The 27,600-nt window shown below is 38.2% G+C and overlaps 1 protein-coding gene across 4 annotated transcripts in view; it reads right to left on the bottom strand.

Annotated features, from left to right (window-relative positions):
* The window catches only part of ZFYVE9 (zinc finger FYVE-type containing 9), a 132,373-nt gene that overhangs the window by 47,448 nt on the left and 57,325 nt on the right, over positions 1 to 27,600 (bottom strand). For 3 of the 4 annotated variants that reach the window (XM_080921428.1, XM_080921429.1, XM_080921431.1), the window contains 4 exons: positions 7,751 to 7,850; positions 4,927 to 5,103; positions 3,190 to 3,359; positions 1,052 to 1,172 (listed from right to left, as the gene is read on the bottom strand). In XM_080921428.1, the coding sequence (XP_080777554.1) occupies positions 1,052 to 1,172; positions 3,190 to 3,359; positions 4,927 to 5,103; positions 7,751 to 7,850 (568 nt within the window). The remainder of the gene's footprint in view (positions 1 to 1,051; positions 1,173 to 3,189; positions 3,360 to 4,926; positions 5,104 to 7,750; positions 7,851 to 27,600) is intronic. The other variant, XM_080921430.1, reaches the window with a different exon arrangement.

Here is a 27,600-nt window from a genome sequence, read left to right on the forward strand (position 1 = left end):
GGGTTCAGTTCCCAGCATCCACATGGCAGCTCACACTGTCCATAACTCCACTTCCAGGAGACACTCTTTTGGCCTATGGGGCTACCAGGCATGCAGGTGGAACACATAACTTCATGCAGGCAAAATACTCAGCCTCATAAAGTTAGCAACTTATACTGGAGTCCATTAAATATTTCTATCATTTGTGGTAGTCTCTGTGTTCTAAAGGTAACTGACAACAGTACAAAAGATAAAAGACAGGAAGTATGAGCTTACTGGGATCAGGGAAAAGACTAAGATGAAGGAGAAATGCAGCTAATGCTAGTGATTTGTCTCTGGAAATGGACTGACTAGAAGTTGATGTGCATGTGTCAGAGGCCACTGTCCCAACTAGCTCAGCACTCTGCTTGTCTCACGTCTTTGCTTCTTTACCAGGACTCCCTACAATGCAATGCATTTTTATTAAGAAGGTTGTTGTGTAACCACAAATTTGGGTTATTTTAATACATTTTAGTTTATAAGGAATTATAATGGTTCATTTTATTAATAAAGTACATCAAATACCAGGTTCTATTTCAATAAAGCTTATATCTATTTAGTTCAGTTGCTAATACCATCTTCTACCAAGAAAGAATGAACACATTTGTATATCTATTTAATTAAAACATAGTACAAGCCTGTGCTACCACACCCTGGTAAAAGATGTCTTTAACAGCAAAATGGCTGCTTAAGTCCTCCTGATGTATTTTCCTGGAGGTATTATTATACTTCAAAATGAAAGGTAAATTAGCATCCTGAGTGCACATGGCTGAACTCTAGAGCCACAAGCAACTCTTGAGAACTTGGTAAATTTTGAAATATCTTTCTAGAGACTAAAAGTGACATTATACCAAAAACTATAAACAGCTACACTAGAATAGTCACAGCCATATTTCATGGCATTGGGGAAAATTGGGGAAGGTATATTTGTTGTCATACAAAAGAATGGCTACCACTGATTATCCCTTCCTTAAGCAGAAGGCAATGTGTGACATGAATTAACTATTCTGTCCAAACACTAAAGTCTACATACCTCCTTTCACACCGGTGGAGATGAGGATGGGAGGAAGGCCATCTTCAGGAATAAGGTTCATTGCACTTCCAACAGGACTTCCAACCTGAGTGATGCTCCCAGAGAATAGAGAAATATCAGCCTAGGACAAGCAAATCATCAATGTGAATATTAGAGTGTATGCAAGACTCTAGTAAAATATAAGTAACTATTTGGATAAACACTTGAAATTTATTTTTATTCTTTTAATTAAAGACAAGGTCTCACTATGTAGCCTTGGTTGTCCTAAAACTCACTATATAGACCAGGCTGACCTCAAACTCATAAAGGTCACCTGCCTCTACCTCCCAAGTGCTGGGATTAAAAGTGTAGCCCACTACATCAGGTGCCCCTTGAATTCCTGGATCTCTAGCCCAGCTGTCCTCAAATTCACTATATAGCTATGGATGACTTTAATTCTTGATTCTTCTACCTTGATTGCAGGCATTCAATACCATGCTCAGTTTATGTGGTGGTGGGAATTGAATTCAGGGCTTTATGCATGTAAGGCAAGCACTTTACCAAGTGTGCTATAGCCCCAGCATCAATCTTAACAACATGCAATTACAATCACTGTAAAGTTCACAAATAATATGGAGATAAATATTTGAACAAGTATTTCTAAACATACATTTAAACAATATCAATTTCTGGAAGCTTTAGAAGTATAAACTTCATCCAATAACGTGAACTGAGATCTTTGGATGATCATGATACAGGTTCACCAACTGCTTTATTCTGGGAAGGCACTTACAACAGTGGACAGCATATATGTGAGGACACGGTATGTGAGAAGCCTCTGTCTTCTTTTTGTTTTGTTTGTTTTGAGACACAGGCTTAGTATGCAGCCCTGGATGTCCTGAAACACATGGTTTTGGACACTGCCTCCCAAATGCTGGAATTAAAGATGTGTACATCACTATGTCCAACTTAGTATTCTTATCAGTTTGTCATAAATTGAAAAGTACACAAAAAGGTTTTGTAAAAATATACCCAAACTCTTATTCTTTAATTAAAAAGTAAAAAGCCAGGGCTGGTGGCACAGGAGTGTAATACCAAATATTCAGGAAACCGAGGCAGGAAGATGGAATGTTCAAGATCTGCCCCAGCTAAGAATGAGATCAAGACCAGCTTTCAACTTAGTATGCTCCCATTCCAGAATAAGAATTTTATAGGGGCTGGATATATAGCTCAATGGTAGAGCTTTTACATCTACTATTTACAAGGTGCTGGACCCAATCCAATCTTCTAAACCTCAACAAAGACAAATAAATAAATAAATAGATAGATAGATAGATAGATAGATAGATAGATAGATAGATAGATAAGCAAGCAAGCAAGCAAGCAAGCTGGTATTTTCTGTGTTTTTGAATATTAGATCTTGATTTAAAATAAAAAACAAAAATGTCTGAGTGCTCTATCTGCATGTGTCAGAAGAGGGCATCAGATCCCATTGTAAATGGTTGTGAGCCAGTCAGTGCTCTTACCGCTGAGCCATCTTTCCAGCCGTGGACATCAGGATTAAGGGGAAAAAATCCTATTAGTTTCAAAACTGTAACTGACTTCTACAGATATGAAAGTGAAAACCTACTATGAGCTAATATCATAAGGTAAACTGTGAGCCTTCCATCCAGTAGAATAAGACATCAGCTTAATTTAAACTTTGGTATCACTTTTTAATCTTAAATGGAAACAAAAAGTTAAACACTGGAGATGCTGGAAGAGAAGCAAACACAATATCCCTTAGCTATTCTTAGGCCACGCTACCCTATCCTCCACAATACTTCCTAGGTCATCACAGAACCCAGGAATATAATTTGAAAACCACTATCTAGGGATCTTGATACCTTCTAAGCCTAGTCTCTACCTATAGTACCAGCCTGAGCCTATCTGACAATCTTTCCCTTGAAAAGAACTTTCAAATATAGAACAAACAACAGCTCATTTTCCCATACTTCCTTTACTTAGACACAGACACAAATGAAGATATTCTTATTAAGTTAGATCCAAAGTACAGAATGTTTCACACAGAAGTTATTCAACTTAACCAAGGACAGAAGACAGACAGTACCATGCTAAGCAAAGTAGTAGTCACTATTAGCTGCCTCCTATTTTCTTACCTCTGCTGGTAGAGGACTGGTAGCTACAGGCTTGACTGGGTCATGTGACACAGCCAGAGTTCCTGCAGAGGAAGTTCCATTCATTGTTAATTTGGCTGCATCAGCAACTTCTCCATTGGGTAAGATCCCATCAGCAAACCAAACTCTCCTCTGCTCTCTGGGCTGAGGCACTTGAGGGACCAGGAAAATAAAACAGGCATCAATGTGACATTGATAGTGTTTCTAATGGCAGAGAAGAGGTCACCAATTCCAGAGGTTCAAAGAGGTCCCTATTTATTAGCATCTTACGACTACATACAAAAAACAGTGGCTGAATGACAACAGTTGTAACTAACAAAACTTTTCTTTAAATATTCTTTATTTCTATTGGCAAACGCTTAAAATGCTATGCTTTTAAAAAAAATATAGCAATTCTTAGACACCTCTGTGATTGTGTTACATAGTCTGTTCTGCACTGCTTACAGAAACCATGGAAAATGTTTTAAATGCCCAGAAAATGGATTTATAGTATGGGGGGGGGGGTCTAGCAAAATAAGTCCCCAGTTCCTAGAAATATGAGGTCCACAGAAATTAAATATTTAGGAAAAGTTTTTGGTACTTCTAAAAAGCAAAGATGCCCTGAAGAATATTGAAGAAACACCAATTACTCAAAGAAGACTTGGCACAGACATCTAAGAATTGAGGCACAAACTGACCAGATCTTCAGCTAAATGTAACTGAATGGGAAATGAACTGATCAGGTGCTAGTTTGCACTTTAGTGAAGGGACGGGGAAAAGCTGGAAAATAGTATTTGATGAAACAATGTCCTTAAGTCAGTCTGAACAGTCAAAACAAAGAGATTAGGGAAGAGCAACAAAAATACAAATGAAGCAAAGAGAATAGGATTTTAAGAAAGCCCGAACTCACAAAAATACAAGGATTATATTCTAAGGGATGATCTGAAAGATGAGAGATGGGGAAGAATGATAATTTCAATAGAGATCTGATCTTCCAAAGGGAAAGAGCACCTTAACAAGGGAAAGGAGTATTACTAGGTGAACAGACACAAAATCAAGATAGATTGAAATATCAAGGGAAACATCTTGACAAAGTCATTTTAAGGAAATATATAATTGCTATTTTTTATAATTCATATTCTTCTAAATTTATAGTGTGCCTTTCATCTGACATTGTCATAATCATAAAGAAGTGACAACTCCCAAAAGTTGAGATTACAAGTTATCATATGACATAATCAGAATTAAAGTCCTGGATTTAAAGGTCTACATATGTGATAATATTTTTTATTATTACAATGAACAAATTAATCAGGAAAAGAGAGCATGAAAATGTCTATTTCTGAAAGCACTACCAGAATGGACTGGGCAGCATGAAGAAGGCGCATTTTTATCACTTGGCAAACTCCTACCAAGAACATTTAAGTAAGTATGAATATAGGACCTTACAGGATGGTTTCAAAGTCTACAACTCTTCTCGGGTATAAGCACTGAAATTAGTTCGTTCTTAGGTTGGAGGGAATTGGGCATGTTTTCAGAGGTCCCTCCAAAATATCAGGCCATCCAGTATTTGTACTTGCCCACATAGAATCCTGGCACAGCTCTCATCTTGGCCTTCTACTTTAACAGCCACCCACAGAGGCTCCTCTGCCGAGTTTTAAAGAGTGGCTGCAGAGCCACATCAGCACCTTTCAGAGGAACATGGTGAAGAAAAGGAGAGAACAGCACATGATCCCCTACCTTCTGTTCCAGGGTGCTTTAAAACTCCCACAGGTACCATCACAGTGGGAGGTGGAGAGCTCAGGGCTCCTGAGGCCTGAGCTTGCTGCAAGGGAGGGATAGTAGAACAGTATTCAGCAGGATTGTTAGGGTTAGGGCTCTGGCTTGAGGCACTCATCATGTTCTCCCAGGCTTGAGCTAAAGCAAATACAGACACAAGCAATGTGAATGGATTGCAAAATATGGACATCAAGACCTCGACAACACTGGATAACTAAAGCAGCTCCTCATTACCATTCATAGCATCTCTCTTGCCCAGCTAGTGAAAGTATTCAGGATTAGATGGCTTAATCTAATTAGAGAGACCATTTAGCTAAGTAATTATTTGATGAAAAATAATAACTCCAGGACTGGTGATTCAGACTGTTAGGTTTATTTGATTGTTTAAAGAGGAAGGAAAATAATATCAGATCTGCAACTAAGTTGCATAAGGATCTGCAACCAAGATAATCTTTATATTGTCTATTAAAAAAATCAAAATCAGGGACCAAAAAAAAAAAAAAAAATTCCAATGTTTGACTGCATAAGTCTTATTTTTAGATTTTAAGGTTCTTTTTAGCTGAGATAAAATCTCATTTGAAAAATTTAGAAGCTTAAAGCTCAGGAGTATGTGCCTCAGTATTTCTATGGTTTATGTTTTAATGCAGAAAACACCTATATAAAAGTATCCAACAGTAAACTATTGCATGGTCTTGGTGTGTCACAAAAACACAGGACCTACTTGAACATGAAAATGTGCCACTATCATATGAGTGTGATCAACCAGTATAATCAAAAATACATTAAGAGTCTATATACCTATAATCTTATTAACTAAACACTGACATATCAACATTGTTATTTTTTAAAGTAAATAGGATGAATAGAGTTACAGAAATCAAAGACATATTTTTGGCCAGGAACAGAAACCATCCAATTTTTGAGCACCTTAAAAAACAAATCAGAACACCCCCATTCAACATCAAAGAATGATCCAAAAGATTATGAATATTTATTTTGAATATGTGTTTCCTCTAAGGCTAGTAACAAAAGCTATGTTCATTTGAAAGCACTGGCAGGAAGAGGGAAGGAAGAGAATAGGAGAAAGGGAAAAGAGGGAACACTGAAAAGCATCAAATTAAATATTCGGAAAGAGATCAGGCTAAGCCATGCAGGAGGAAAGACACTGGCAAAACCGGAAGTAATTACCTTAGGATCCCCTGTTAAGGGCCTCCTTGACTTAACAAAATGTAAGTGATTCCATACGAATCCTCTGCCATTTCCTTCATCTTTAGCTATGCCAAGTTAAAAAAAAATGCTATCAAGTTGGAAGACCTCAAATAAAAAATATTAGGTATTGATTAAGCTGTATATTCTTGTCTGTGGATATGTATCCACAAATGAAAGCAGTGGAATAAAAAACATCAATTGAGCAACTCAATGGAGTAACCACCATCCAAACAGTGATCCTTAAGAGTAAAGAGAATGGTTCATGTTTCATCAAAATTTTAAGAATTCAGAAATGGGAGGAAATTAGGTAGATCATAGGATATTAAAACAGATCAGATTAACTGACATGCAGTAGGTTAATAAGCCAGCAACAGGAAAACATCACTATGAGCAATGCAGACAGACAGAGCAGGAGGGATCTAAGAACAGATAATTTCAGTCTCCAGGATGCCAGGGACACAGTTAGCAATAATGTTCAGTTCCAATACTATGTCTACTTGGAATTGTTCTAGTAACTGTACAAAGATACATTCAAAGAGAAAATACGATCACATGGTAAACTTTACAGTATTTATTCAAAAGAATATTCAAGAATTTTAGTTTTGATATTTTTGGTTTTTTTTTAACTAAAATGTCCATGGACTAATTCCTAGTCTCATAAAAGATGAATAATGATTAAGTTTTATCTTCCTTCCCTTAGCTGTATTCTTTTTCCATGTAAAAGATATTTTTTCAGAAATAACTGGTAAATAAATGCACAAATTTCTACACGACACTCGATGCTAAAATATTTACTTCTATTGACCCAATTTTAATGTCTCATAGTTATGTAGTCAACACACACCAATCCACACCTCTCCACCATCCCACAGGGAAATACAATTACACAACACACACCAACCCATACCTCTCCACCATCCCACAGGAAATGCAGTTACACAACACACACCAACCCATACCTCTCCACCATCCCAAAGGAAATACAGTTACACAACACACACCAACCCACACCTCTCTACCATCCTACAGGGAATGTAGTTACACAACACACACCAACCCACACCTCTCTACCATCCTACAGGGAAATACAGTCACATAATACATACCAACCCACACCTCTCCACCATCTCACAGGAAATGCAGTTACACAACACACACCAACCCACACCTCTCCACCATCCTACAGGGAATGTAGTTACACAACACACACCAACCCACACCTCTCTACCATCCTACAGGGAAATACAGTCACATAATACACACCAACCCACATCTCTCCACCATCCCACAGGGAAATGCAGTTACACAACACCACTTTCTCAAAGGATGTCACTCTTCCCACTTACTTTAGCATTAACTCATTAAATCTGACACAGGAAATCTGAAAAGCTGACATATTTTCCAAACATGGAGATTGAGCTCAGGCTTCTCAGTTACGGTTACAGCATTTTGGAAGGCGAACAATAGTTTTTGTTTGTTTGTTTGTTTGTTTGTTTTTAAAGACAGGGGAAAAAGGACCTTTCACAGGAATTCTCTTCACTGCCTGGTGACTGCATCAACCCATTTCAATACTTACCATTCATTAGCACTGAGTGACAGATAACACACACTCTAGCTTCCTTTCGGTCCATGTACAACAGTTTGCATTTCAGGCTGCAGCAGGAAGCACAGAAAACCTGGGAATAAAAAGAATAAACTGAACTATCAGGATCATGGTACAAAACAAGTGAACTAATGATGACCAGTACTGATCAAGAGTAAACCATATTAACTACTGCTCTACAGAATAAAAACAAACAAACAAATACAACAAAAGGTGGCAGTTCAGGAAGCTGGAATTCAAAACCAAGGGTGAGAGCTACAAGTTTGTTAACAATAAGGAAGTCAATAAAGCTTGACGAAAATAAAAATATTATGTACAGTCACACAGAAAATACATAACAAGAAAGAAATAAAACAAGATTTTAGTTACCCTTAGGCAAATTTCATAAACAATAGTAATTAAGATATATATATATTTATTTATATATATGGAGGAAATGGTCAAAGATGACAAGTTCTGAGTTTTAAGTTGTTACCTAATAACCACACTAGTTTGCTATGAAGAATAAAATTAAAACATACAATGCAATAATAAAAGTCAGCTCAGCTCTAGCTATAGAAAGCCAGAGCAGGCCATAAAGTCAGCCAGGCCAAGTTCTAAAAACCTCATTCTCACCTTCTGACCTTAGCTGGAACTTCCTTCCTCTCCCTTTCCACACAACATGACAATTCTCAAGTTCCTGTTAAAATTTATCATCATAGAATTTTCTAAAAAGAAGATTTATTTATTATATATAAATACTCTGTAGCTGTCTTCAGACACACCAGAAGAGGATGTTGGATCCCATTAGAGATGGCTGTGAGCCACCATGTGGTTGCTGGGATCTGAACTCAGGACCTCTGGAAGAGCAGTCAGTGCTCTCAACCACTGAGCCATCTCTCCAGCCCCCTTCATGGATTCTTTAGTCACTTGCCCACATAGCTTTGTAGAGAAAGAAAGCTGTTCCCAATAAAATAAATTCTACCCTAGTTTTCATGACCTGGATTATCTTATGCATCATAAAATTGAACAAAGAGATGAAGAGTCATATCAAAGTTAATATTAGCTATCTTTCTTCCCATTTGGGAAAACTGACATTTTAGCTACTATTACTAATTTAGTTTATAAAGAACTTTGCATTTTCAAATCAACTAAGATATACAGAATATAAAAACTGTGCTATACTTACTTTATCCAGGAAGAAACTAAGGGTTTTGTTTCTATTTTTTTTTTTTTTTTTTTTTTTTTTTTTTTTGAGACAGCTTCATTCTATAGCCAAGGCTGGCCTTGAAATTACAGCAATCTTTCTCCTGTCTCAACATTCTAATTGCTAGGACTACAAGATCACGTCTACCTCAGAAACTAAGAAGCCAAACAAAGAGTCACTGGGCTAAGCAATGAAATACTTTGGCCAGATTCTACATGGAACTCTTGAGTAAGTTGTGTGCAAAGCTAAGAAGTTAAATTCTATATTGCAATGAGAAATCTAGGATATCTAATTCCAAATGTTGGTGTGCAAAGATGTAGAAACTGAGTGAAGCCAACATGTTTATGCACCATGTGAATGCAGATACCTGTGGAGGTCAGAAGAGGGTACTAGATTCCTTGGAACTGCAGCTAACAGACAACTGTGAGCCACCAAGTGGCTCAATAAATCTTAGTCATATGTAAATGTGCAAGTTAAGAATCTCTACCTTAAAGATGAACAAACTACCTTGCCTAAAAATACAGCAGCAGGTGAGCAGCTATAAAGATATATTCAAAACCTAGATCACATTATTTCTAAATAAAGTTCAAGGCTGAATAGGTAATCAACCAGTATATTTCTAATGTTTAAGAAATATTGATCCCATGAGGCTGGTGAAATGGCTTAGTGGATAATGTGTTACTAGACATGACTGGTGATCTGAGTTTAACCCCGAGTCTATATAAGGGTAGAAAGTGGAAGGAGAGGACTCTACAAGAGTTGTCCAGCCTAACACTTGTGCACACACAGCATCTGCACACAGTGAATAAAGAGACACTGACCTCTTTGGATCTTCACAATGACTTTAGCAACATACTTCAATCAACTTTTAAACAAGTTGCTACACTTTGCTTTTTAGGAAACAATCAGTGGCCTTACCTTGCATTATCATTTGAGGACAAAAGCAAGTCCCAAGTAACTGATCACTGAAGGTATAAACCAAAACAATTTGTTTTAATGTTCTGCCAATGCAGACCTTATGAAGGTTATTTTGTATTCATTTGTTCAAATTCTCAAATGTAAAACAGAAATGGCTGTAACTTAACAAAAACATTCAATGTGCAATTTATTTAAAATAAAAAATCAACACCTAAAATAAAATTTAAAACCCAATGTGTTTTACTTTTTTTGAAGTATACTAACAAAATTTTCTTTGAAAATACTGACATATCCACTATGGAAATCAATGTGGTATTTCATCAAAAAGCTGGGAACAGATCTCAAGAACCAGCTATAGCAACTACTCACTCTTGGGCACGTACCCAAAAAACTCTATATCCTACTACAGAGACACTCGCTCATCCATGTTCATTGCTCTTCTGTTTATAACAGCCAGACATCGGGGATAGCCTAGACATCCATCAACAGGTGAAAGGAAAAAGAAAATATTGAACATCTTTGCAATGGGGTATTATTCCATGTTTAAAACATAATCCTTAACATGACCCACAAAGCTCTAAACAGCTCCATATGGGACTCTTTCCTCAGTCGCTGTACTTTACCACAGGGGACTCATTGCTTAAATAGCTGCTTTCCTGCGTCAGGTCTTCATCCAGGCTGTTCTCTTTGGAATATCAAATGTCGGTTTACAGGCCTATGCAGAATGTCTTTACATTAACTTTCTTGTTTATTTCCTTCATAGTCTTCACCACAACTTATATATGCTTGGCTTTGGCTGATGGCATAATATTTACATACACATAGGGTTAGGAATAACAGTTACTGTCAATATAAACTCAACACTCAGTACAGAAACAGATGAGTGAATAATAAACACAATCAACCAGCCAACTATGACTTGTTTACTCATTAGTACAAATATTTGTTGAGTACTTTGAAGCTGCAGATACTGCACTATATACTGAAAAAGCAAATAAAACCCAGAATAAGCAACAGGGAACGATACAACAGAGAACAAAGACAAGGCTCTCTGATAATTGCTCTGTGATAGGTTAGGGTTTCTCTTAATCAACATAGTCTTTTAGAAAGTGTATACTGGGAAGAATTTCCCTAGCTTCATTAGAAACCACAGTGAACCTAACTGCTGGTCTAATCTGACCATGTCAGAGGGTTGAAATCATAATAACAATTATAGGTTATAGGCAAGATGACTCACGTTTTATGTAGAGTATAAGGAACATGTAATATCCGATTTAAAGAAGGCAATTATCGCTCTCATATCTGTTGATTCTCATCAGTACATAAATAAGAATCTGAGGAGGTTTGAATGAGATGGCTTTCACAGGCTCCTGTATTTGTATGCATAGTCCCTAGTTGATGAACTGTTTGGAAGAATAAAAGGTATGTTCCTGTTGGAGAAGTTGTGTTACTGGTAGTGAGCTTTAAGGTTTCTTTCTTTTATAAATTATTTTATTGGATACTCTCTGTATTTACATTTCAAATGTTATCACTCCCCTTCCCATTCCCCCTCCCCCTCTACTTGTCTCTATGAAAGTGAGCCCTGTCCCTATCACCCTCTCAATCTCAGTGCCCTGGCATTCCCCTACATTGGGAAAAACGTGTCCTCACTGGATCAAAGGTCTCTTCTCACATTGATGCCAGACATTGCTATCCTCTGTTACATATACAACTAGAGTCATGGGTCTCTCCATATGTGCTCAGTGGTTGGTATTTTAGTCCTTGGGAGTTCTGGAGGGTTTGGTTCATTGGTAATGTTGTTCTTCCCATGAGGTTGCAAATCCTTTCAGCTCCTTTCAGTCCTTTCTCTAGCATCTTCATTGGAGTTCCCGTGTCCAGTCTGATGGTTAGCTGAAGTATGCTCATCTGTATCTGTATGACTCTGGCAGAGCCTCTGAGGAGGCATCCATATCTGGTTCCCGCCATCAAGTACTTCTTGACATCAGCAATAGTGCTTGGGTTTAGTGGCTGCATATGGGGTGGATCCCCAGGTGAGGCAGTCTCTGGATGAACTTTTCTCCAATCACTGCTCCTCTATTTGTCCCTTTATTTCCTCCCATGAACATTTTGTTCTTCCTTCTAAGAAAGACTGAGGCATCCACTTTCTGGCCTTGCATCTCTTTGAGCTTCATAAATTCTGTGGATGGTTTCTTGAGTATTCCAAGCTTTTTGGGCTAGTATCCACTTATAAGTAAGTACATACCATGAGTGTTCTTTTGTGTCGGGGTTACCTCACTCTGGATATCTTTAAGTTCCATCCATTTACCTAGGAATTTCATTAACTCATTGTTTTTAACAGTTGATAGTACTCCATTGTGTAAATGTACCACAATTTCTGTATCCATTCCTCTGTTGAAGGACATCTGGGTTCTTTCCAGTTCCTGGCTATTATAAATAGGGCTGTTATTAACATGCTGGAGCATGTGTCCTTGTTATATGTTGGAGCTCTTTTGGGTATATACCCAGGAGTGGTATAGCTGGATCCTCAGGTAGTACTATGTCCAGTTTTCTGAGGAACTGCCAGACTGATTTTCCAGAGTGGTTGTACCATTTTACAACCCCACCAACACTGGAGGGAGGAGTGTTCCTCTTTCTCCACATCCTCGCCAGCATCTGCTGTCACCTGAGTTTTTTATCTTAGCCATTCTAACTGGTGTGAGGTGGAATCTCAGGGTTGTTTTGATTTGCATTTCCCTGATGACTAGGGATGTTGAGCATTTCTTTAGGTGCTTCTCAGCCATTTGATATTCCTCAGTTGAGAGTTCTTTGTTTAGCTCTGTACCTCATTTTTTAATAGAATTATTAGATTCTCTAGAGTCTAACTTCTTGAGTTCTTTGTATATATTGGTTACTAGTGCTCTATCAGATGTAGAACTGGTAAAGATCCTTTCCAAATCTGTTGGTTGCCGTTTTGTCCTTTTGACAGTGTCCTCAGCCTTACAGAAGCTTTGCATTTCATGAGATCCCATTTGTTGATTTTTGATCTCAGAGCATAAGTCATTGGTGTTCTGTTCAGAAAATGTCCCCATGTGCCTATAAGTCATAAGCTCTTCCCCACTTTCTGTTCTATTAGTTTCAGTGTACCCGGTTTTATGTAGAGATCTTTGATCCACTTGTACTTGAGCTTTATACAAGGAGATAAGAAAAGATCAAATTGCATTGTTGGACATGCTGACTACCAGTAGAACCAGCACCATATCTTGAAGAGGCTATCCTTTTTCCATTGAATGTTTTTAGCTCCTTTGTCAAAGATCAAGTGACCATAGGTGTGTGGGTTCATTTCTGGGTCTTTGATTCTATTCCATTGATGTACCTGCTTGTCTCTGTACCAATACCATGCAGTTTGGTTTTGGTTTTGTTTTTATCACAATTGATCTGAGCTTGAGGTCAGGAATTCCAACCCCAACACCCCCCATTCGCCCCCCCCCCAAGTTTTTTATTGTTGAGGATGTTTTTGCTATTCTGGGTTTTTTATTATTCCAAATGAATGTGCAAATTGCTCTTTCTAATTCTATGAAGAATTGAGTTGGAATTTTGATGGGGATTGCATTGAATTTGTATATTGCCTTAGGCAAGATGGCCATTTTTACTATGTTGATCCTTACAATCAAAGGGCATGGGAAATCTTTCCATCTTCTGAGGTCTTCTTCAATTTCCTTCTCCAGAGGCTTGAAGTTCTTGTAATACAGATCTGTCCCTTGCTTGGTTAGGGTCACACCAAGGTATTTTATATTCTTTATGACTCTTGTTAAGGGTGTCGATTCTATAATTTCTTTCTCAGCCTGTTTGTCCTTTGAGTAGAGGAAGGCTACTGATTTGAGTTAATTTTATATCTGGCCACTTTGTTGAAGGTGTTTATTAGCTGTAAAAGTTCTCTGGTGGAATATTTGGGGTCACTTAAGTATACTATCATATCATTTGCAAATAGATATTTTTATTTCTTCCTTCCTTTCCAATTTGTATCCCTTTGACCTCTTTTTGCTGTCTGATAGCTCTGGCTAGTACTTCCAGTACTATATTGAATAGGCAAGGAGAGAGTGGGCAGCCATGTCTAGTCCCTGAGTTTAGTGGGATTGCTTCAAGTTTCTCACCATTTAGTTTGATATCGGCTACTGGTTTGCTAAATATTGCTTTTACTATGTTTAAGAATGAGCCGTGAACTCCTGACCTTTCCAAGACTTTTAACATGAAGGAGTTGAATTTTGTCAAATGCTTTCTCAGCATCTAAAGAGATGATCATGTGGTTTCTTTGGGTTTGTTTATATAGTGGATGACATTGATTGATTTCCTTATATAGAACCATCCTTGAATCCCTGGGATGAAGACTACTTGGTCATGGTGAATGATTGTTTTGCTGTGTTCTTGGATTCGGTTTGCAAGAATTTTATTGAGAATTTTTATATCAAATGTTCATGAAGGAAACTGGTCTAAAGCTCTTTTTCTTTGAAGGGTCTCTGTGTGATTTAGGAATGCGCATAATTGTGGCTTTAAAGAATGAGTTGGGTAGTGTTCCTTCTGTTTCTATTTTGTGGAATAGTTTGGAGAGTATTGGTATTAGGTCTTCTATGCAGGTCTAATAAAATTCTGCACTAAATCCATCAGGTCCTGGGCTTGTTTTGGTTGGGAGGCTTTTAATGACTGCTTCTATTTCTTTAGGGGTTATGGGGATGTTTAGATAGTTTATCTGATCCTGATTTAACTTTGGTACCTAGTATCTATCTAGAAAATTGTCCATTTCCTCTAGATTTTCCAGTTTTGTTAAGTATAAGCTTTTGAAGTAGGATCTGATGATTTCTTAAATTTCCTGTTTCTGTTGTTTTGTCTCATCCTTTCATTTCTAATTTTGTTAATTTGGATACTCTCTCTTTGCCCTCGAGTTAGTCTGGTTAACTAGGGTTTATCAATCTTGTTGATTTTCCTCAAAAAACCAGCTCTTGGTTTTATTGCTGGATCCTGTTTACATGCCTAGTCTGACAGTCTATCTCTTTTTGTTGGGGAATTGAGTCCATTGATATCAAGAGATATTAAGGAATAGTGATTGTTGCTTACTACTATTTTTGTTGCTAGAGGTAGAGTTGTGCTTGTGTCCTTTTTTTCTTTGGTGTTTGTTGCAAGAGGATTAGTTTCTTAATTTTCCTCTTTGTGATGGAATTTTCCATCTATTATCCTTTGTAGGACTGGATTTGTGGACAAATATTGTGTAAATTTGGACTTGTCCTGGAATATCTTGGTTTCTCCATCTGTGGTAAATTGAGAATTTTGCTGAATATAGTAACCTGGGCTGGCATTTGTGTTCCTTTAGGGTCTGTATGACATCAGTCCAGGATCTTCTAGTTTTCATAGTCTCTGATGAGAAATCTGATGTAATTCTGATCAGTCTGCCTTTATATGTTACTTGTTCTTTTTCCCTTACAACTTTTAGTATTCTTTCTTAAACATTTGTTGTTTTGACTATTAAGTGTCGGGAAGAATTTCTTTTCTGGTCCAATCTATTTGGAGTTCTGTAGGCTTCTTGTTTGTTCATGGTCATCTCTTTCTTTAGGTTAGGGAAGTTTTCTTCTATAATTTTGTTGAAGATATTTACTGGGCCTTTTAGTTGGGAGTCTTCACTCTCTTCTATACCTATTATCCTTAGGTTTGGTCTTCTCATTGTGTCCTGGATTTCCTGGATGTTTTGAGTTAGAAGCTTTTTGTTTTTTGCATTTTCTCTGCTGTGTCAATGATTTCTATGGTATCTTCTGCTCCTGAGATTCTCTCCTCCATCTGTAGTATTCTGTAGGTGATGCTAGCATCTACGACTCCCAATGAATTTCCTACGTTTTCCAACTTCAGGGCTGTCTCCTTTTGTGATTTCTTCATTGTTTCTATTTCTGTTTTCAGTTCCTTTACCTGTTTGTTTGTACTTGACTTTAGCTCTTTAAGTGATTTTTGTGGTGTGTGTGTGTTTCCTCTTTAAGGGCTTCAACTTGTTTGTTTTTCTCCAGTACTTCTTTAAGTGTGTTATTAACTTTTCGAGGATCTCCATCATCATCATGAAGTATGATTTTAAGTCTAAATCTTGTTTTTCTGGTGAGTTGGGATATCCACCATTTGCTGTGGTGGAAGAACTGGGTTCTGATGTTGCCAGGTTGTCTTGGTTTCCGTTTCTTAGATTCTTAAGCTTGCCTCTTGCCACCTTGTTACTGGTGATGCTAGACGATCTTGTTATCTCTTACTGGAGCTTGTCTCTCCTATGGGTCTGTCGGGCCATGGTCTCCAGAGGGAGATTATTCCTAAGTGTTTGGCTCTCTGGGTAAGCTGTGAGTTCCGATGGAAGTGCCCAGTTCTGATGCAATTGGCCTGGCTCTGACCTTGGGCTAGAAGTGTCTGTTTTCAGGCTCCTGTGCTCTAAGGGTTCTGGGTGGCCTCTCTCAGGATAGACAGTGGGGAGGGAATATGGACTAACCTCTGCGCTCAAGAGTAAGAACCCTCCTTCAGCTCTTCCAAGTGTCCAGCAACCTGTGGGCAGGCCACCAGTCTTGATGAAACTAGGCTGGGTCTGGCCTTGGCTTTGAGTTTTCAAAAGCTCTATCTGCTACCTGTGTAAACCTCTCAGCTAGTCTCAGTGCCAAGCCTGACTACTTATCACCATGATAATGGGCCCTCTAAATCTGTAATAAAGGCCCCAATTAAATACTTACCTTTCTTAGCTGCCCTGGTTGTGATGCATTCTCATAGTAATAAATCAGTTACTAAGATAGAAACTAGGACAAGTTTGTCAACAACAATGTCAAACTTGTTTTTGTCTCAATCTATTCTCTTTTTTTTGTCTCAACTTATTATTAAATAAGAAATCTAAGAAATATAACTATTTTAAAACATTTCTTTGGCTGAGAATGTAACTCAGTTGCCTGGTAGTACAGGCCTGTAATTCAGCATTCCAAAAATTCAGAATGTCAAAAGTACAAACAAAAGTTCAGGGTTGTCTTCAACTACACAGCTAGTCTGAGGTCAGTCAGGGCTATATGAGGCCCAGTCTCAAACAAAGAAAAAAATGTGAGGTGTATACATCTATAATCCTATTATTTAGGAGATGGAGGTAAGAGGACCAAAAGTTCTACGCCATTCTTGGTTACAGAACAAGATTGGGGCAGCATGGGCTACACAAGATTCTGTCTCAAAAAAGTTCCAGTGTGGCTGCACATCCCATTAATCCCACTATTTGGAAAGCAAAGGCAGGAGAATTAACCATGAATATAAGGACAGAGTGGTCCATGTGGTGCATTCTAGGCAAGCCAGAGATATATAACAAGACCCTGTCTCAAAAAACTGAAGGAAAACAAATAGTAAACTACCCTCCAAATTCTAGGATTTACTGTATCTATAATTGATACCATTATCTAAAACTGAGGGTGTTATGTTAAAAAAAAATACTGTTGCAATACAAAACTGTTTATATACTTTTTAATTTAATAAATAGCAACTAAGCATCTCTTATGTGCTAGGTCTGTGAGAATACATCAGCGAATAAATCAGAAAGATCTGTACCTCCAAGCTTGGAACAGATTTCAAGGACGAAAATAGGCAAAAAAAAAAAAAAAAAAAAAAAAAAAAAAGTAAGAAAAATCATAATCAGAAAAACAACAAATAAAAAAATATCAAAGTATTTGGGTTGGTGTTAAAGAGTTGTGGTTTTGGACTGTGACCTTTAAATCCGAAATAAGCTCCATACATCTTTATTAATCAACCTAGAAACTAATACAATCAACATATTTTTTCAAAAACTAAATTTATTGCTGTAGTACAAAAATCCATGCTTCTGGATTCCACAATCTCCTCTTGGAAAGAAGTTTCTGCATCCTGCTGATTATGAAAGTGTTTTCTTTGTAAAAAGTTGTGAGATGCTTGAAGAAGATGCTGGCGGCTCCCAAGTAAATATAAGAAAAGAGGAGAAAATTCACATGAAATGTTGAGCTTTGTTGGTAAAGAACTAGGCTCCACTGGTTGATTTAAAACAGCTGCAGACATTACAGTTTTCAGTGCATCTCATTCATTTGCTTGGCAGAGTCCTCAGATGCAGTGGTTTTGCAGAGAGGAAGAAAGCTGCAGTGGTTCAGATCAAAAGCAGACCACAAGAGTGGTCATGACCTTTTTTGTGAAATAGAACATGCAACAAGACTACTCTTTGGTCCAACTAGTGAGCTATCTTACACAACCCACTTTCTGTCACATCTTGCAATCTGATCAAGAATTGGTTTCTTGTTGCATAGAATAAGAGATAATGACAGCTCAAAACAGTTTTTGGTTTTCTTAATTTTGGTCACTTCATGAGGCATCTACTTTCAACTGGTCCAATTTGTTTGAAATGCCAAACCAGCTGAGTGGTCCAATGACCACTAACAGTCTACATTAGGTTATTTGGCAACTTCTTGTGCAACTGTGGGATATTCAGCTTAAGTGATTGCTCTCAAATGAGTGTTACCAACTTCAATGGACAAACACTGAACTACTTATCTTCAAGGCTCTCATCTTGCCAAACTTCTTGAACCACCACTGCACTGAACATAAACAATTCTTGGAAAAAAATGTGTTGATGATGTTGCATGTTGTCCTTGTTGCTTTTGATGCTTTCTGAACATTTAAAATTGCTCAAATATCTTTTAAACATAATTTCCATAGTATATATATACAATAGAATAGCAAATAAAAAAATCATCAACAAAAAAGTGAGAAATGTGTATTAAAATGATGTAGAACATAACCACATTCATTTAAGAATGTATTCCAAGGGGCTGGACTGACGACCTAGTGGATAAGAGCACTTGTTGCTCTTCCAGAGGAGCTGAGTTAATTTACAATTGCAGAAGGCTAGTTCTACAGCTCAGTGACACAGGTTTGCCAAAAGCCCAGATTCCATCCCCAGGATAGCTAAAACCAAACCAACAACAAAGAAACAAAACAGTAACAACAAAAACAAAATCTAACTATAAGTGCCCTAAAATGTAGCAACCAAGTTATTCTTTAACTGATAATTTTAATGGACAAACTAGTACACTTATATAATACAATCTTACTCAGAAAAAAAAAAAGAAATTCCCTATTAAGCCATGAAAAGATATGATAAAGCCTGAATGCATCTGAATCAGGTTCTTGCAGGAATAATGCGATACTGATGAGCTATGTACAGACTGCTAAAGCATTCTTCTATGTTAAGAAGCCAGACTGAACTAACATACTGTGCAATCTCAACTACAAGATATATTCTGCAGAAAGTAAATTTACAAAACAATAATATCAGTGTCAGGGACAAGGAGTTCAGGCAGATAAATAGGCAGTGCAGGGGTCTTTTTAGGATACCCTAATTGGGCTGAATGAACACTGTGATAAAATAGATACATTTATTAAAGCCTGCTATGAAATAAACAGTAATATAAACTGTAGCCATACACATTTCTTTCATAAGATTTTAGCACAAAATAATGTCTTGATATTGAAATGTACTGCATTAATGAAAGTTAATAATGTGTTACACTATAGGAAGGCAGAATTTGCAAAATGTACTTTGTGTTCAATTTTTCTGCTCTTAAAAAAGTTGATATTTTATTAGATACTCTGTATTTATATTTGAGATGTTATCCCTTTACCTCACCCCACTCCCCTCCCCCTTCATTTGCCTTCACAAAGGTGCACTCCCTTCTGATCCCCCTCTCCACCCCCATTGCCTTGGCATCCCCTACCTTGGGAAAACATGCCCTCTCTGGAACAAAAGTCTCTTCTCACATTGATGCCAGACACTGCTATCTTCAGCTATATATGCAACTGGATCAATAGGTCTCTCAAAGTGCGCACAAAGGTTGGTGTTTTACTCCATGGGAGTTTTGGAGTTGATAATGTTGTTATCTTCCCATGAGGTTGCAACCCCTTTCAGCTCCTTAGGTCATTTCTTTAGCAACCTCATTGGGATCCCCAAGTCCAGACCAATGGTTAGCTGCAAGCATGCTCAGGTGCATCTATATGACTCTAGCATAGTCCCTGAGGGGGCGTCTCTGTCTGGTTCCTGCCAGTAGGTACTTTTTGGGATCAGCTATAGTGCTTGGATTTGGTGACTGCATATGTGTTGGATCCCCAAGTGAGGCAGCTTCTGAGTGTTCTTTTCTTCAATCCTTGTTCCTCTATTTGACCTTGCATTTTCTCCCATGAGTTTTGTTCTTTTTTCTAAAAAGGACTGAGGCATCCCCCATTTTGGCCTTCCTTCTTTTTGAGCTTCATAATGTCTGTGAATTGTTTCTTGGGTATTCAGAGCTTTCTGGAGCTAGGATCCGCTTATCAGTGAGTACATACCATGTCTGTTCTTTTGTGACTGGGTTACCTCACTCAGGATGATAGTCTCTAGTTCCATACATTTGCCTACAAATTTCATGAAGTCATTGATTCTAATAACTGAGTAGTACTCCACTGTGTAAATGTACCATACTTTCTATATCCATTCATTTGTTGATGGACATCTGGGCTCTTTCCAGCTTCTGGCTATTATAAATAAGGCTGCTATAAACATGGTGGAGCATGTGTCCTTGTTATATGTTGGAGCATCTTTAGGGTATATGCCCAGTAGTGGAACAGCTGGGTTTTCAGGTAGTACTATGTCCAGTTTTCTGAGGAACTGCCAGCTTACAACCCCACCAACACTGGAAGGAGGAGTGTTCCTCTTTCTCCACATCCTCGCCAGCATCTGCTGTCACCTGAGGTTTTTATCTTAGCCATTCTAACTAGTGTGAGGTGGAATCTCAGGGTTGTTTTGATTTGCATTTCCCTGATGACTAGGGATGTTGAGCATTTCTTTAGGTGCTTCTCAGCCATTTGATATTCCTCAGCTGAGAATTTTTTGTTTAGCTCTGTACCCCATTTTTTAATAGGATTATTTGACGCTCTATAGTCTAGATTCCCGAGTTCTTTGTATATATTGGATACTAGTGCTCTATCAGATGTAGAATTGGTAAAGATCCTTTCCCAATCTGTATTCTACCTTTTGTCTTCTTAACAGTGTCCTCAGCCTTACAGAAGCTTTGCAATTTCATGAGATCCCATTTGTTGATTCTTGATCTTAGAGTATAAACCATTGATGTTCTGTTGAGGAATTTTTTCCCATGTGCCTATGTGTTCTATGCTCTTCCCCATTTTCTCTTCTAATAGTTTCAGTGCACTTGGCTTTATGTGAAGGTCTTTGATCCGCTTGGACTTGAGCTTTGTACAAGAAGATAGAAAAGGATTGATTTGCATTTGTCTACATGCTGACTGCCAGTTGAACCAACACCATTTGTTGAAAAGGCTATCCTTTTTCCATTGAATATTTTTAGCTCCTTTGTCAAAGATCAAGTGATCATAGGTGTGAGAGTTCATTTCTGGGTCCTCAATTCTGTTCCATAGATCTACCTGCCTATCTCTGTACCAATACCATGCAGTTTTTTATCACAACTGCTTTGTGATATAGTTTGAGATCAGGGATGGTAATTTCCCCAGAAGTTTTTATTCTTGAGAATAGATTTTGATATTCTAGGATTTTGTTATTCCAGATGAATTTGCAAATTGCTTTTCCCAACTCTATGAAGGATTGAGTTGGAATTTTGATGGAGATTGCATTAAATCTGTAGATTACTTTTGGCAAGATGGCCATTTTTACGATGTTGATCCTGCCAATCCATGAGCATGAGAGATCTTTTCATCTTCTGAGATCTTCTTCAATTTCCCTCCCTCTTCAGAGTCTTGAAGTTCTTGTCATACAGATCCTTCACTTGCTTGGTTAGGATATACTTTGTAATTGTGAAGGGTGTTGATTCCCTAATTTCTTTCTCAGTCTGTTTATCCATTGCATAGAGGAAGGTGGTTTGTCTATATTTTCTATGTTGTCTTTGGTTCCTGAGAGCCTCTCTTCCATCTCTTGTAGTCCATTGGTGATGCTTGCATCTGTGACTCCTGATTTCTTTTTTTTTTTTTTTTTTTTTTTTTTTTTTTTTTTGGTTTTCCATCTCCAGGGTTGTCTTTTTTTGCGTTTTCTTTATTGTTTCTATTTCCATTTTCAATTCCATCATCTGTTTGGTTGTGTTTTCCTGTAGTTCTTTGAGTGATTTCCCCTGGTTCTCCTGTAATTTTTTAAGGGAGTTATTTACGCACTTCTCCAAGATCTCCATCATCATCACAAAGTATGATTTCAAGTCCAAGTCTTATTTTTCTGGTGTGTTTGGCAATGCAGTACTTGCTATGGTGGGAGAGCTGGGTTCTGATGTTGCCGAGTTGTCTTGGTTTCCATTGCTTAGGTTCTTTCACTTTCATTTTGGCATCTTGTTGTTTGTGATTTAGGTGCTCTTGTTGTCTCTGACTAGAGCCTGTCTCTGGTGTGGATCTGAGGGCCCATAGGCTCAGGAAGAAAATTGCTTCTGGATGTTATTCTCTTCTTGGGCAGGTAGTGAGTTCTGATTGCAGTGGCTCTGTTCTGTCTGTGGGCTCAGGTGGGAGAGCTCTTGCCAGACTTCTCTGGGGGCTCACCCATGTGTAGACAGGTCCTGTGTCTTGATGGCAGTTGTCTGGCTCTCTCAAGGGGCTAGAAAGGACCAGATCTCAGAGTGCACCACTCTAGCTGTCCTCCAGGAGCTCCAAGCTATCCCTCCCAGGACAGCCTGAAGGGTGTGCTACAAGCTCCCTGTGGGTTGGTCTGAAACTCACTCTGTAGACCAAGATAACCTCAAACTCAGAGGTCTTCCTGTCTCTACCTCCTGAGTGCTGGGATTACAGGTGTATGCCTCTACTGCCTGGGCCTGGTTTGGGGGTTTTTTTGTTTATTTTTTTTGTTTCTTTTTTGTTTTTTAAACATCAAGTATATGTGTATTTGATCTGATAAAGTACATGTCTCACATATATAAAAACCTGAGTGGCAAGCCTCAACAACCACATAAATGATCCACCTGCCTCTGCCTCCTGAGTGCTTGATTAAAGGCGTGTGCCTAGCTGCCACAAGCTTTGTCCATTGTTTACCTATTCTTTTCAAAAACTTACCATTCATATGACTAGATAAAGCATAAACAATTTCATTAAGTTAAGCATTCACTGGTTTTGGGACCCACAACTAACCCCATTTCTATAGTTGGGACAGAATGACTCCCAGGACCATAATGACCTTAACTGTGACATTTGGACCTGGCCTTTCAGATGCAGCTGCTGACTCACTTTTCATTTAAGCCCCCATCCAAGGCCTAGCTTCTTTCCCATCCATGCCACCACCACATCACAGAGGCCTCAGGTCAATTTGCACTATAAGTAACTACACATTCTCAGTAGAATCTGGAAGATGTCTGATGTTTTTCTGAATTAACAATGATGAAGGAGACAAAAGGAAAACTTTGGATTTAGAAAATTTTTGAGCTGCTGAATTTGTAACCTTGTAAGATCTGTCTCTGACTTTTTGAATATGGAAACAAGGCTAAGCCCATTGATTCCTTTAAAGGTTGTGTCAGAGAAGCAATCAGCTGACATGATAGGTTGTATGGAGTGGGAAGACAGGATTCACAAGTGTTAGATTGCAAGGGTCAAGGTAGCACACGTACCATTTTCAAGACACAATATATTGTAGAAAAAAACTAAACTTGAATAACTGTGGGAGAAAAGATTCTATGTGTTTAAGAAAGTTCTTGGGTGGAAGCACTGGGAGAAAAGAGGGTAGAAGGACATGACCCAAGGGATCTAAGATTCAGGAATCAGAAACAGAAAGCTAGGCAGGAAAAAAGGTAATAGAAGGGGCCACTGGCAGCCAGCCACTTCTTAGGCACCATTTAGAATATATAAGTGTGCCACTTACTTTGGTAAAAATGGCAGGCTCCATTCCAAGAAACATCTTTTCTTCCATGCTGGAGAGACCTCTTTAAGACATATGACTACAATATAATAACTCCTTAAAGATATATGTACATAAATGCCCCAAAGGCCCTTCTTCTATTCAGTATCTTTCAGACTCACCCTTCAATATACTTTAATTTACTATAAAATATTAATTTAAATTAAATACATATAATCAGTCTTTCTGCTACCATGGCATCTGTGAAAATGCTTGTGGCAGCCAGGTGGTGACGGCACACACCTTTAATCCCAGCACTCAGGAGGCAGAGGCAGGTGGATCTCTAAATTTGAAGCCAGCCTGGTCTACAGAGTGAATTCCAAAACAGCTAGGGAACCATGTCTCAAAGAATGAAAGGATGGACAGAAGGAAGGAAAAAAGCAAGAAAGCAAACAAGTAAGGAAGGAAGAAAGGAGGAAAGAGAAGAAGAAAGAGATTTTGAAGTCCACCTTCAACTGCACTCACCCTTTAGATGGCAATCATGAATAGTGCCAATTTTGAACAGTTCTTCCAAGAGAGTCTTGGTGGCCAGGTTTTAACCACTGAAGGCAACGGGAGCAGGATCACTGAAACTTCTACAGTGCCTTTTCCTGCTGGATGTAGTGGCGCTCACCTTTAATCTCAGTACTTGGGAGGTGAAGGCAGGTGGATTTGTGTGGTTCAAGGCTAGCCTGGTCTCCATAGTGAGTTCCCAGACAGCCAGAGCTACACAGACAGTTTCTCAAAACAAGAAAAATGAATGACTCAATAAATGAGTAAAAATATTTTGGTGATGATGAATAATCTACATGACTATTTACTTGTAGTTGTTAGCAGTATAGTTATAAATTACATGACTTTCAAATTAATCAGGATGAAGAGAAGGAGAAAGATGAGATTTAAAACACAGTGCTATAAAATATCTTGTATGAATTCATAAATAAAATTTAGGAAGAATAAATGCATAAATAAAAAGTGGCAGTTTGTCATTTAGACACATACAGAAGATATGATCATTTATAACCATATTTATAAATGTTCAATCTTTCAAGTATCTATAAATTCAAATGTCTGAGAAGAAAACCTATCTAGAATCATATTAAAAATTAATCTAGATGTTTCAATATGCTACTTTGATATTGTATGTGTCACCAAGCTATTTTTAAGTATAAGTAATGGGGATTATGAATGCTTTATATAAACCCTGAAGAAGCTAGTATGACAAATTAACCAGAAAAGGAAGATTATTATAAAATAAAACCTAAACTGTAGCTCTCTTAACTGACACAGTTAACATCATTTCTGTTAACATGATAGCTTCCAGAAAATACATTCAAGTATTTAATGGAATTATTCCCACTGAGTGATCTCAGCTAATCTGTAAACTCTGTGGTCAGCATACAGCACAAATCTTTGTTCCCTTTCCGTGTGTGTGTGTGTGTGTGTGTGTGTGTGTGTGTGTGTGTGTGTGTGTGTGTGTAGTTATTTTTACTTTATTGAGGGAGAGGGCATGTGCATGACACAGTGCAAATGTGGTAGTCAGCAGACAACTTGTACATCTTCTCCACCATGTGAGTTCTGAGAATCAAACTTAGGTTATCAGGCTTGGCAGGCAACACCTTCACCTGGTAAGCCATCTAAGAAGGCCCAAACCCAACTCCCCAGGCACAGAGGTTCATACAAGCTCTTTTAGACTGGACAGTCTATACAGAAAAGAAAACAGAGCTCCAGAGCTTTTCATATGTATCCTAGTGCTACAAGATACATAGTATCTACATACATAGTCCTACTGAGGCTCTCTGTTTTATCCAGTCAAACTACCAATTAATTATTAATTAAAAATTCATTTAGTTTGAGTTATACTGGATTGATGATAAATGTGGTAGAGCCCATCTCACTGTGGGTGGTGTGCTCCTGGGCTGGTAGACCTTGGTGCTATAAGGAATCAGGAAGAGCAAGCCATGAGGAACAAGCCAGCAAGCAGCATTATTCCATGGCCTCTATGTTAATTCCTGCCTCCAGGTTCCTGGTCTTTTGAGTTTCTGTCCTGAATTTCCTGGATGATGGACTGTGCTGTACAAGTACAAAAGAAATCCTTTCTTCCCCAAGTTGCTTATAGACATGGTGTTTCATCACAGCTATAGAAACCCTATGATGCCTGGTATCCACACTGTGGTGTATGAATGATAAATTTCTCCAATTGTCTTGGGCATCTGAATGTTTGGTCCTCAGTTGGTGGCCCTGTTTGGGGAGGATCAGGAGTTGTGATCTTGCTGGAGGAAGTATATCACTGGGGATAGTTTTCAGAACGTAAAAACTTAGGCCATTTGAGTTTGCATTCTCTGCTTTCTTTCTGCAGTTTGAGATGTGCTGCTCCGGCTGCCTGTCTCCTGCTACCTCTACTCTGCTATCATGAGTTCTTATCCCTCTGGAACCATAAGTCAGATATACCTTTTCTTCAATAAGTTGCCTCGGTCATTATGTTTTATCACAGCAACAGAAAAGTAATTAGGTCATCTTTTACTACTGGAATTCAAAAGAAGCAAAGTAAAATCTACATAATTACAGCTACATTTCATCACTTTCCTAAAGCCTAGCTGATGTGGCTTAAATGTCCCAGCCAAGCTCCTGCACTAAACGTCTGTCCCCAGATGGTACCACAAATTTGAGAGGTGGTAGGAACTTTGATAGGGCCTAGCTGGAAGAAGCACATCAGAGACTTTGAACACTAGACTTGATCCTTCAGGCCTTCATGTCCTGCTTCCAGTCTGCCATGATATAGCCTCCTTCTCCACATAGTTCTGCCACCATGACGTTCAGCCTTGCCTGAGGCTCGAAGTAATGGAGCCAGCCAACCATGATCTAAGTCCTCTGAAATCATGAACTATTTCTCTCAAATACTTGGTCACCATGATGAAGACTAAGACACTAGCATAGTTATTTACATTTTATCCAAGATGAAGACTATAAATGATTTATCTACTTAGAAAGGGCTGATGTAAGTCCCGTATTGTGCTGAGTAGCTTCTCACAATTTTCTATTCTTTCTATATTCAGATGTATTTTTAGTCTTGACCTATTCTTCTGACAAATTTATTTTACTTTTACTTCTCCCAGACAATGCTTTTTCTTACATATTTTATAATTCCCTAAGTTATATATATATATAGTGTGTGGTGGGAGTTTGCACAGAGGTCAATGGAAGGCTTCTGGTGTCTTCCTCTATCACTCTCAACTTGAACTTCTTGCTTCCCACTTCACCCCATCACTGATTTAGTTACCTTCTAGTAATGCTTCCTTTTGTGTAAATTCACATCTGCATGTGTGAAAGTGGGTATGTATGTGTGCACATGAGTATGTATGTGAGCATGTGTGTGTACAGCAGGATGATGTCTTCCCAATACTGAGTTTAAAGGTATGCTCCACCTTCTTTCTTTCCTTCCTCATATGTGCTGGAGGTCATGGGGGCTTGCACAGCAAGCATTTTACTTACTGAGTTATCTCCCATCCCCAAGTAATTCTTCCTAACTGCCCACACATGATCTATTCTCCCCCTTTATCTGTTAACACATTTTTGTTGAGGCTATACTATGCTAAAACCTAGGAGACAAGTAATGGTTAAGCTAATCGTGGTTTAATCCAGTAACTGATATAAGACCCATTTTCTATAACTGGTCAGTGAATTGATAGAAGATGCTAAGATTCTTTTCCCTGAGGTAAGAAGCTAATAAGAAGTCTTGTTTGACCCTCAGCCAATTTCTTTTCCCTTAGGAAGTTGCCCAGTTGAACATGATGGAGTTAAGTTAATGCAAGACCATGAGATCAAGAGATCTTCCATATT

Source organism: Micromys minutus (assembly GCF_963924665.1).
Source record: "Micromys minutus genome assembly, chromosome: 9".
NCBI classification, from domain to species: Eukaryota; Metazoa; Chordata; class Mammalia; order Rodentia; family Muridae; genus Micromys; species Micromys minutus.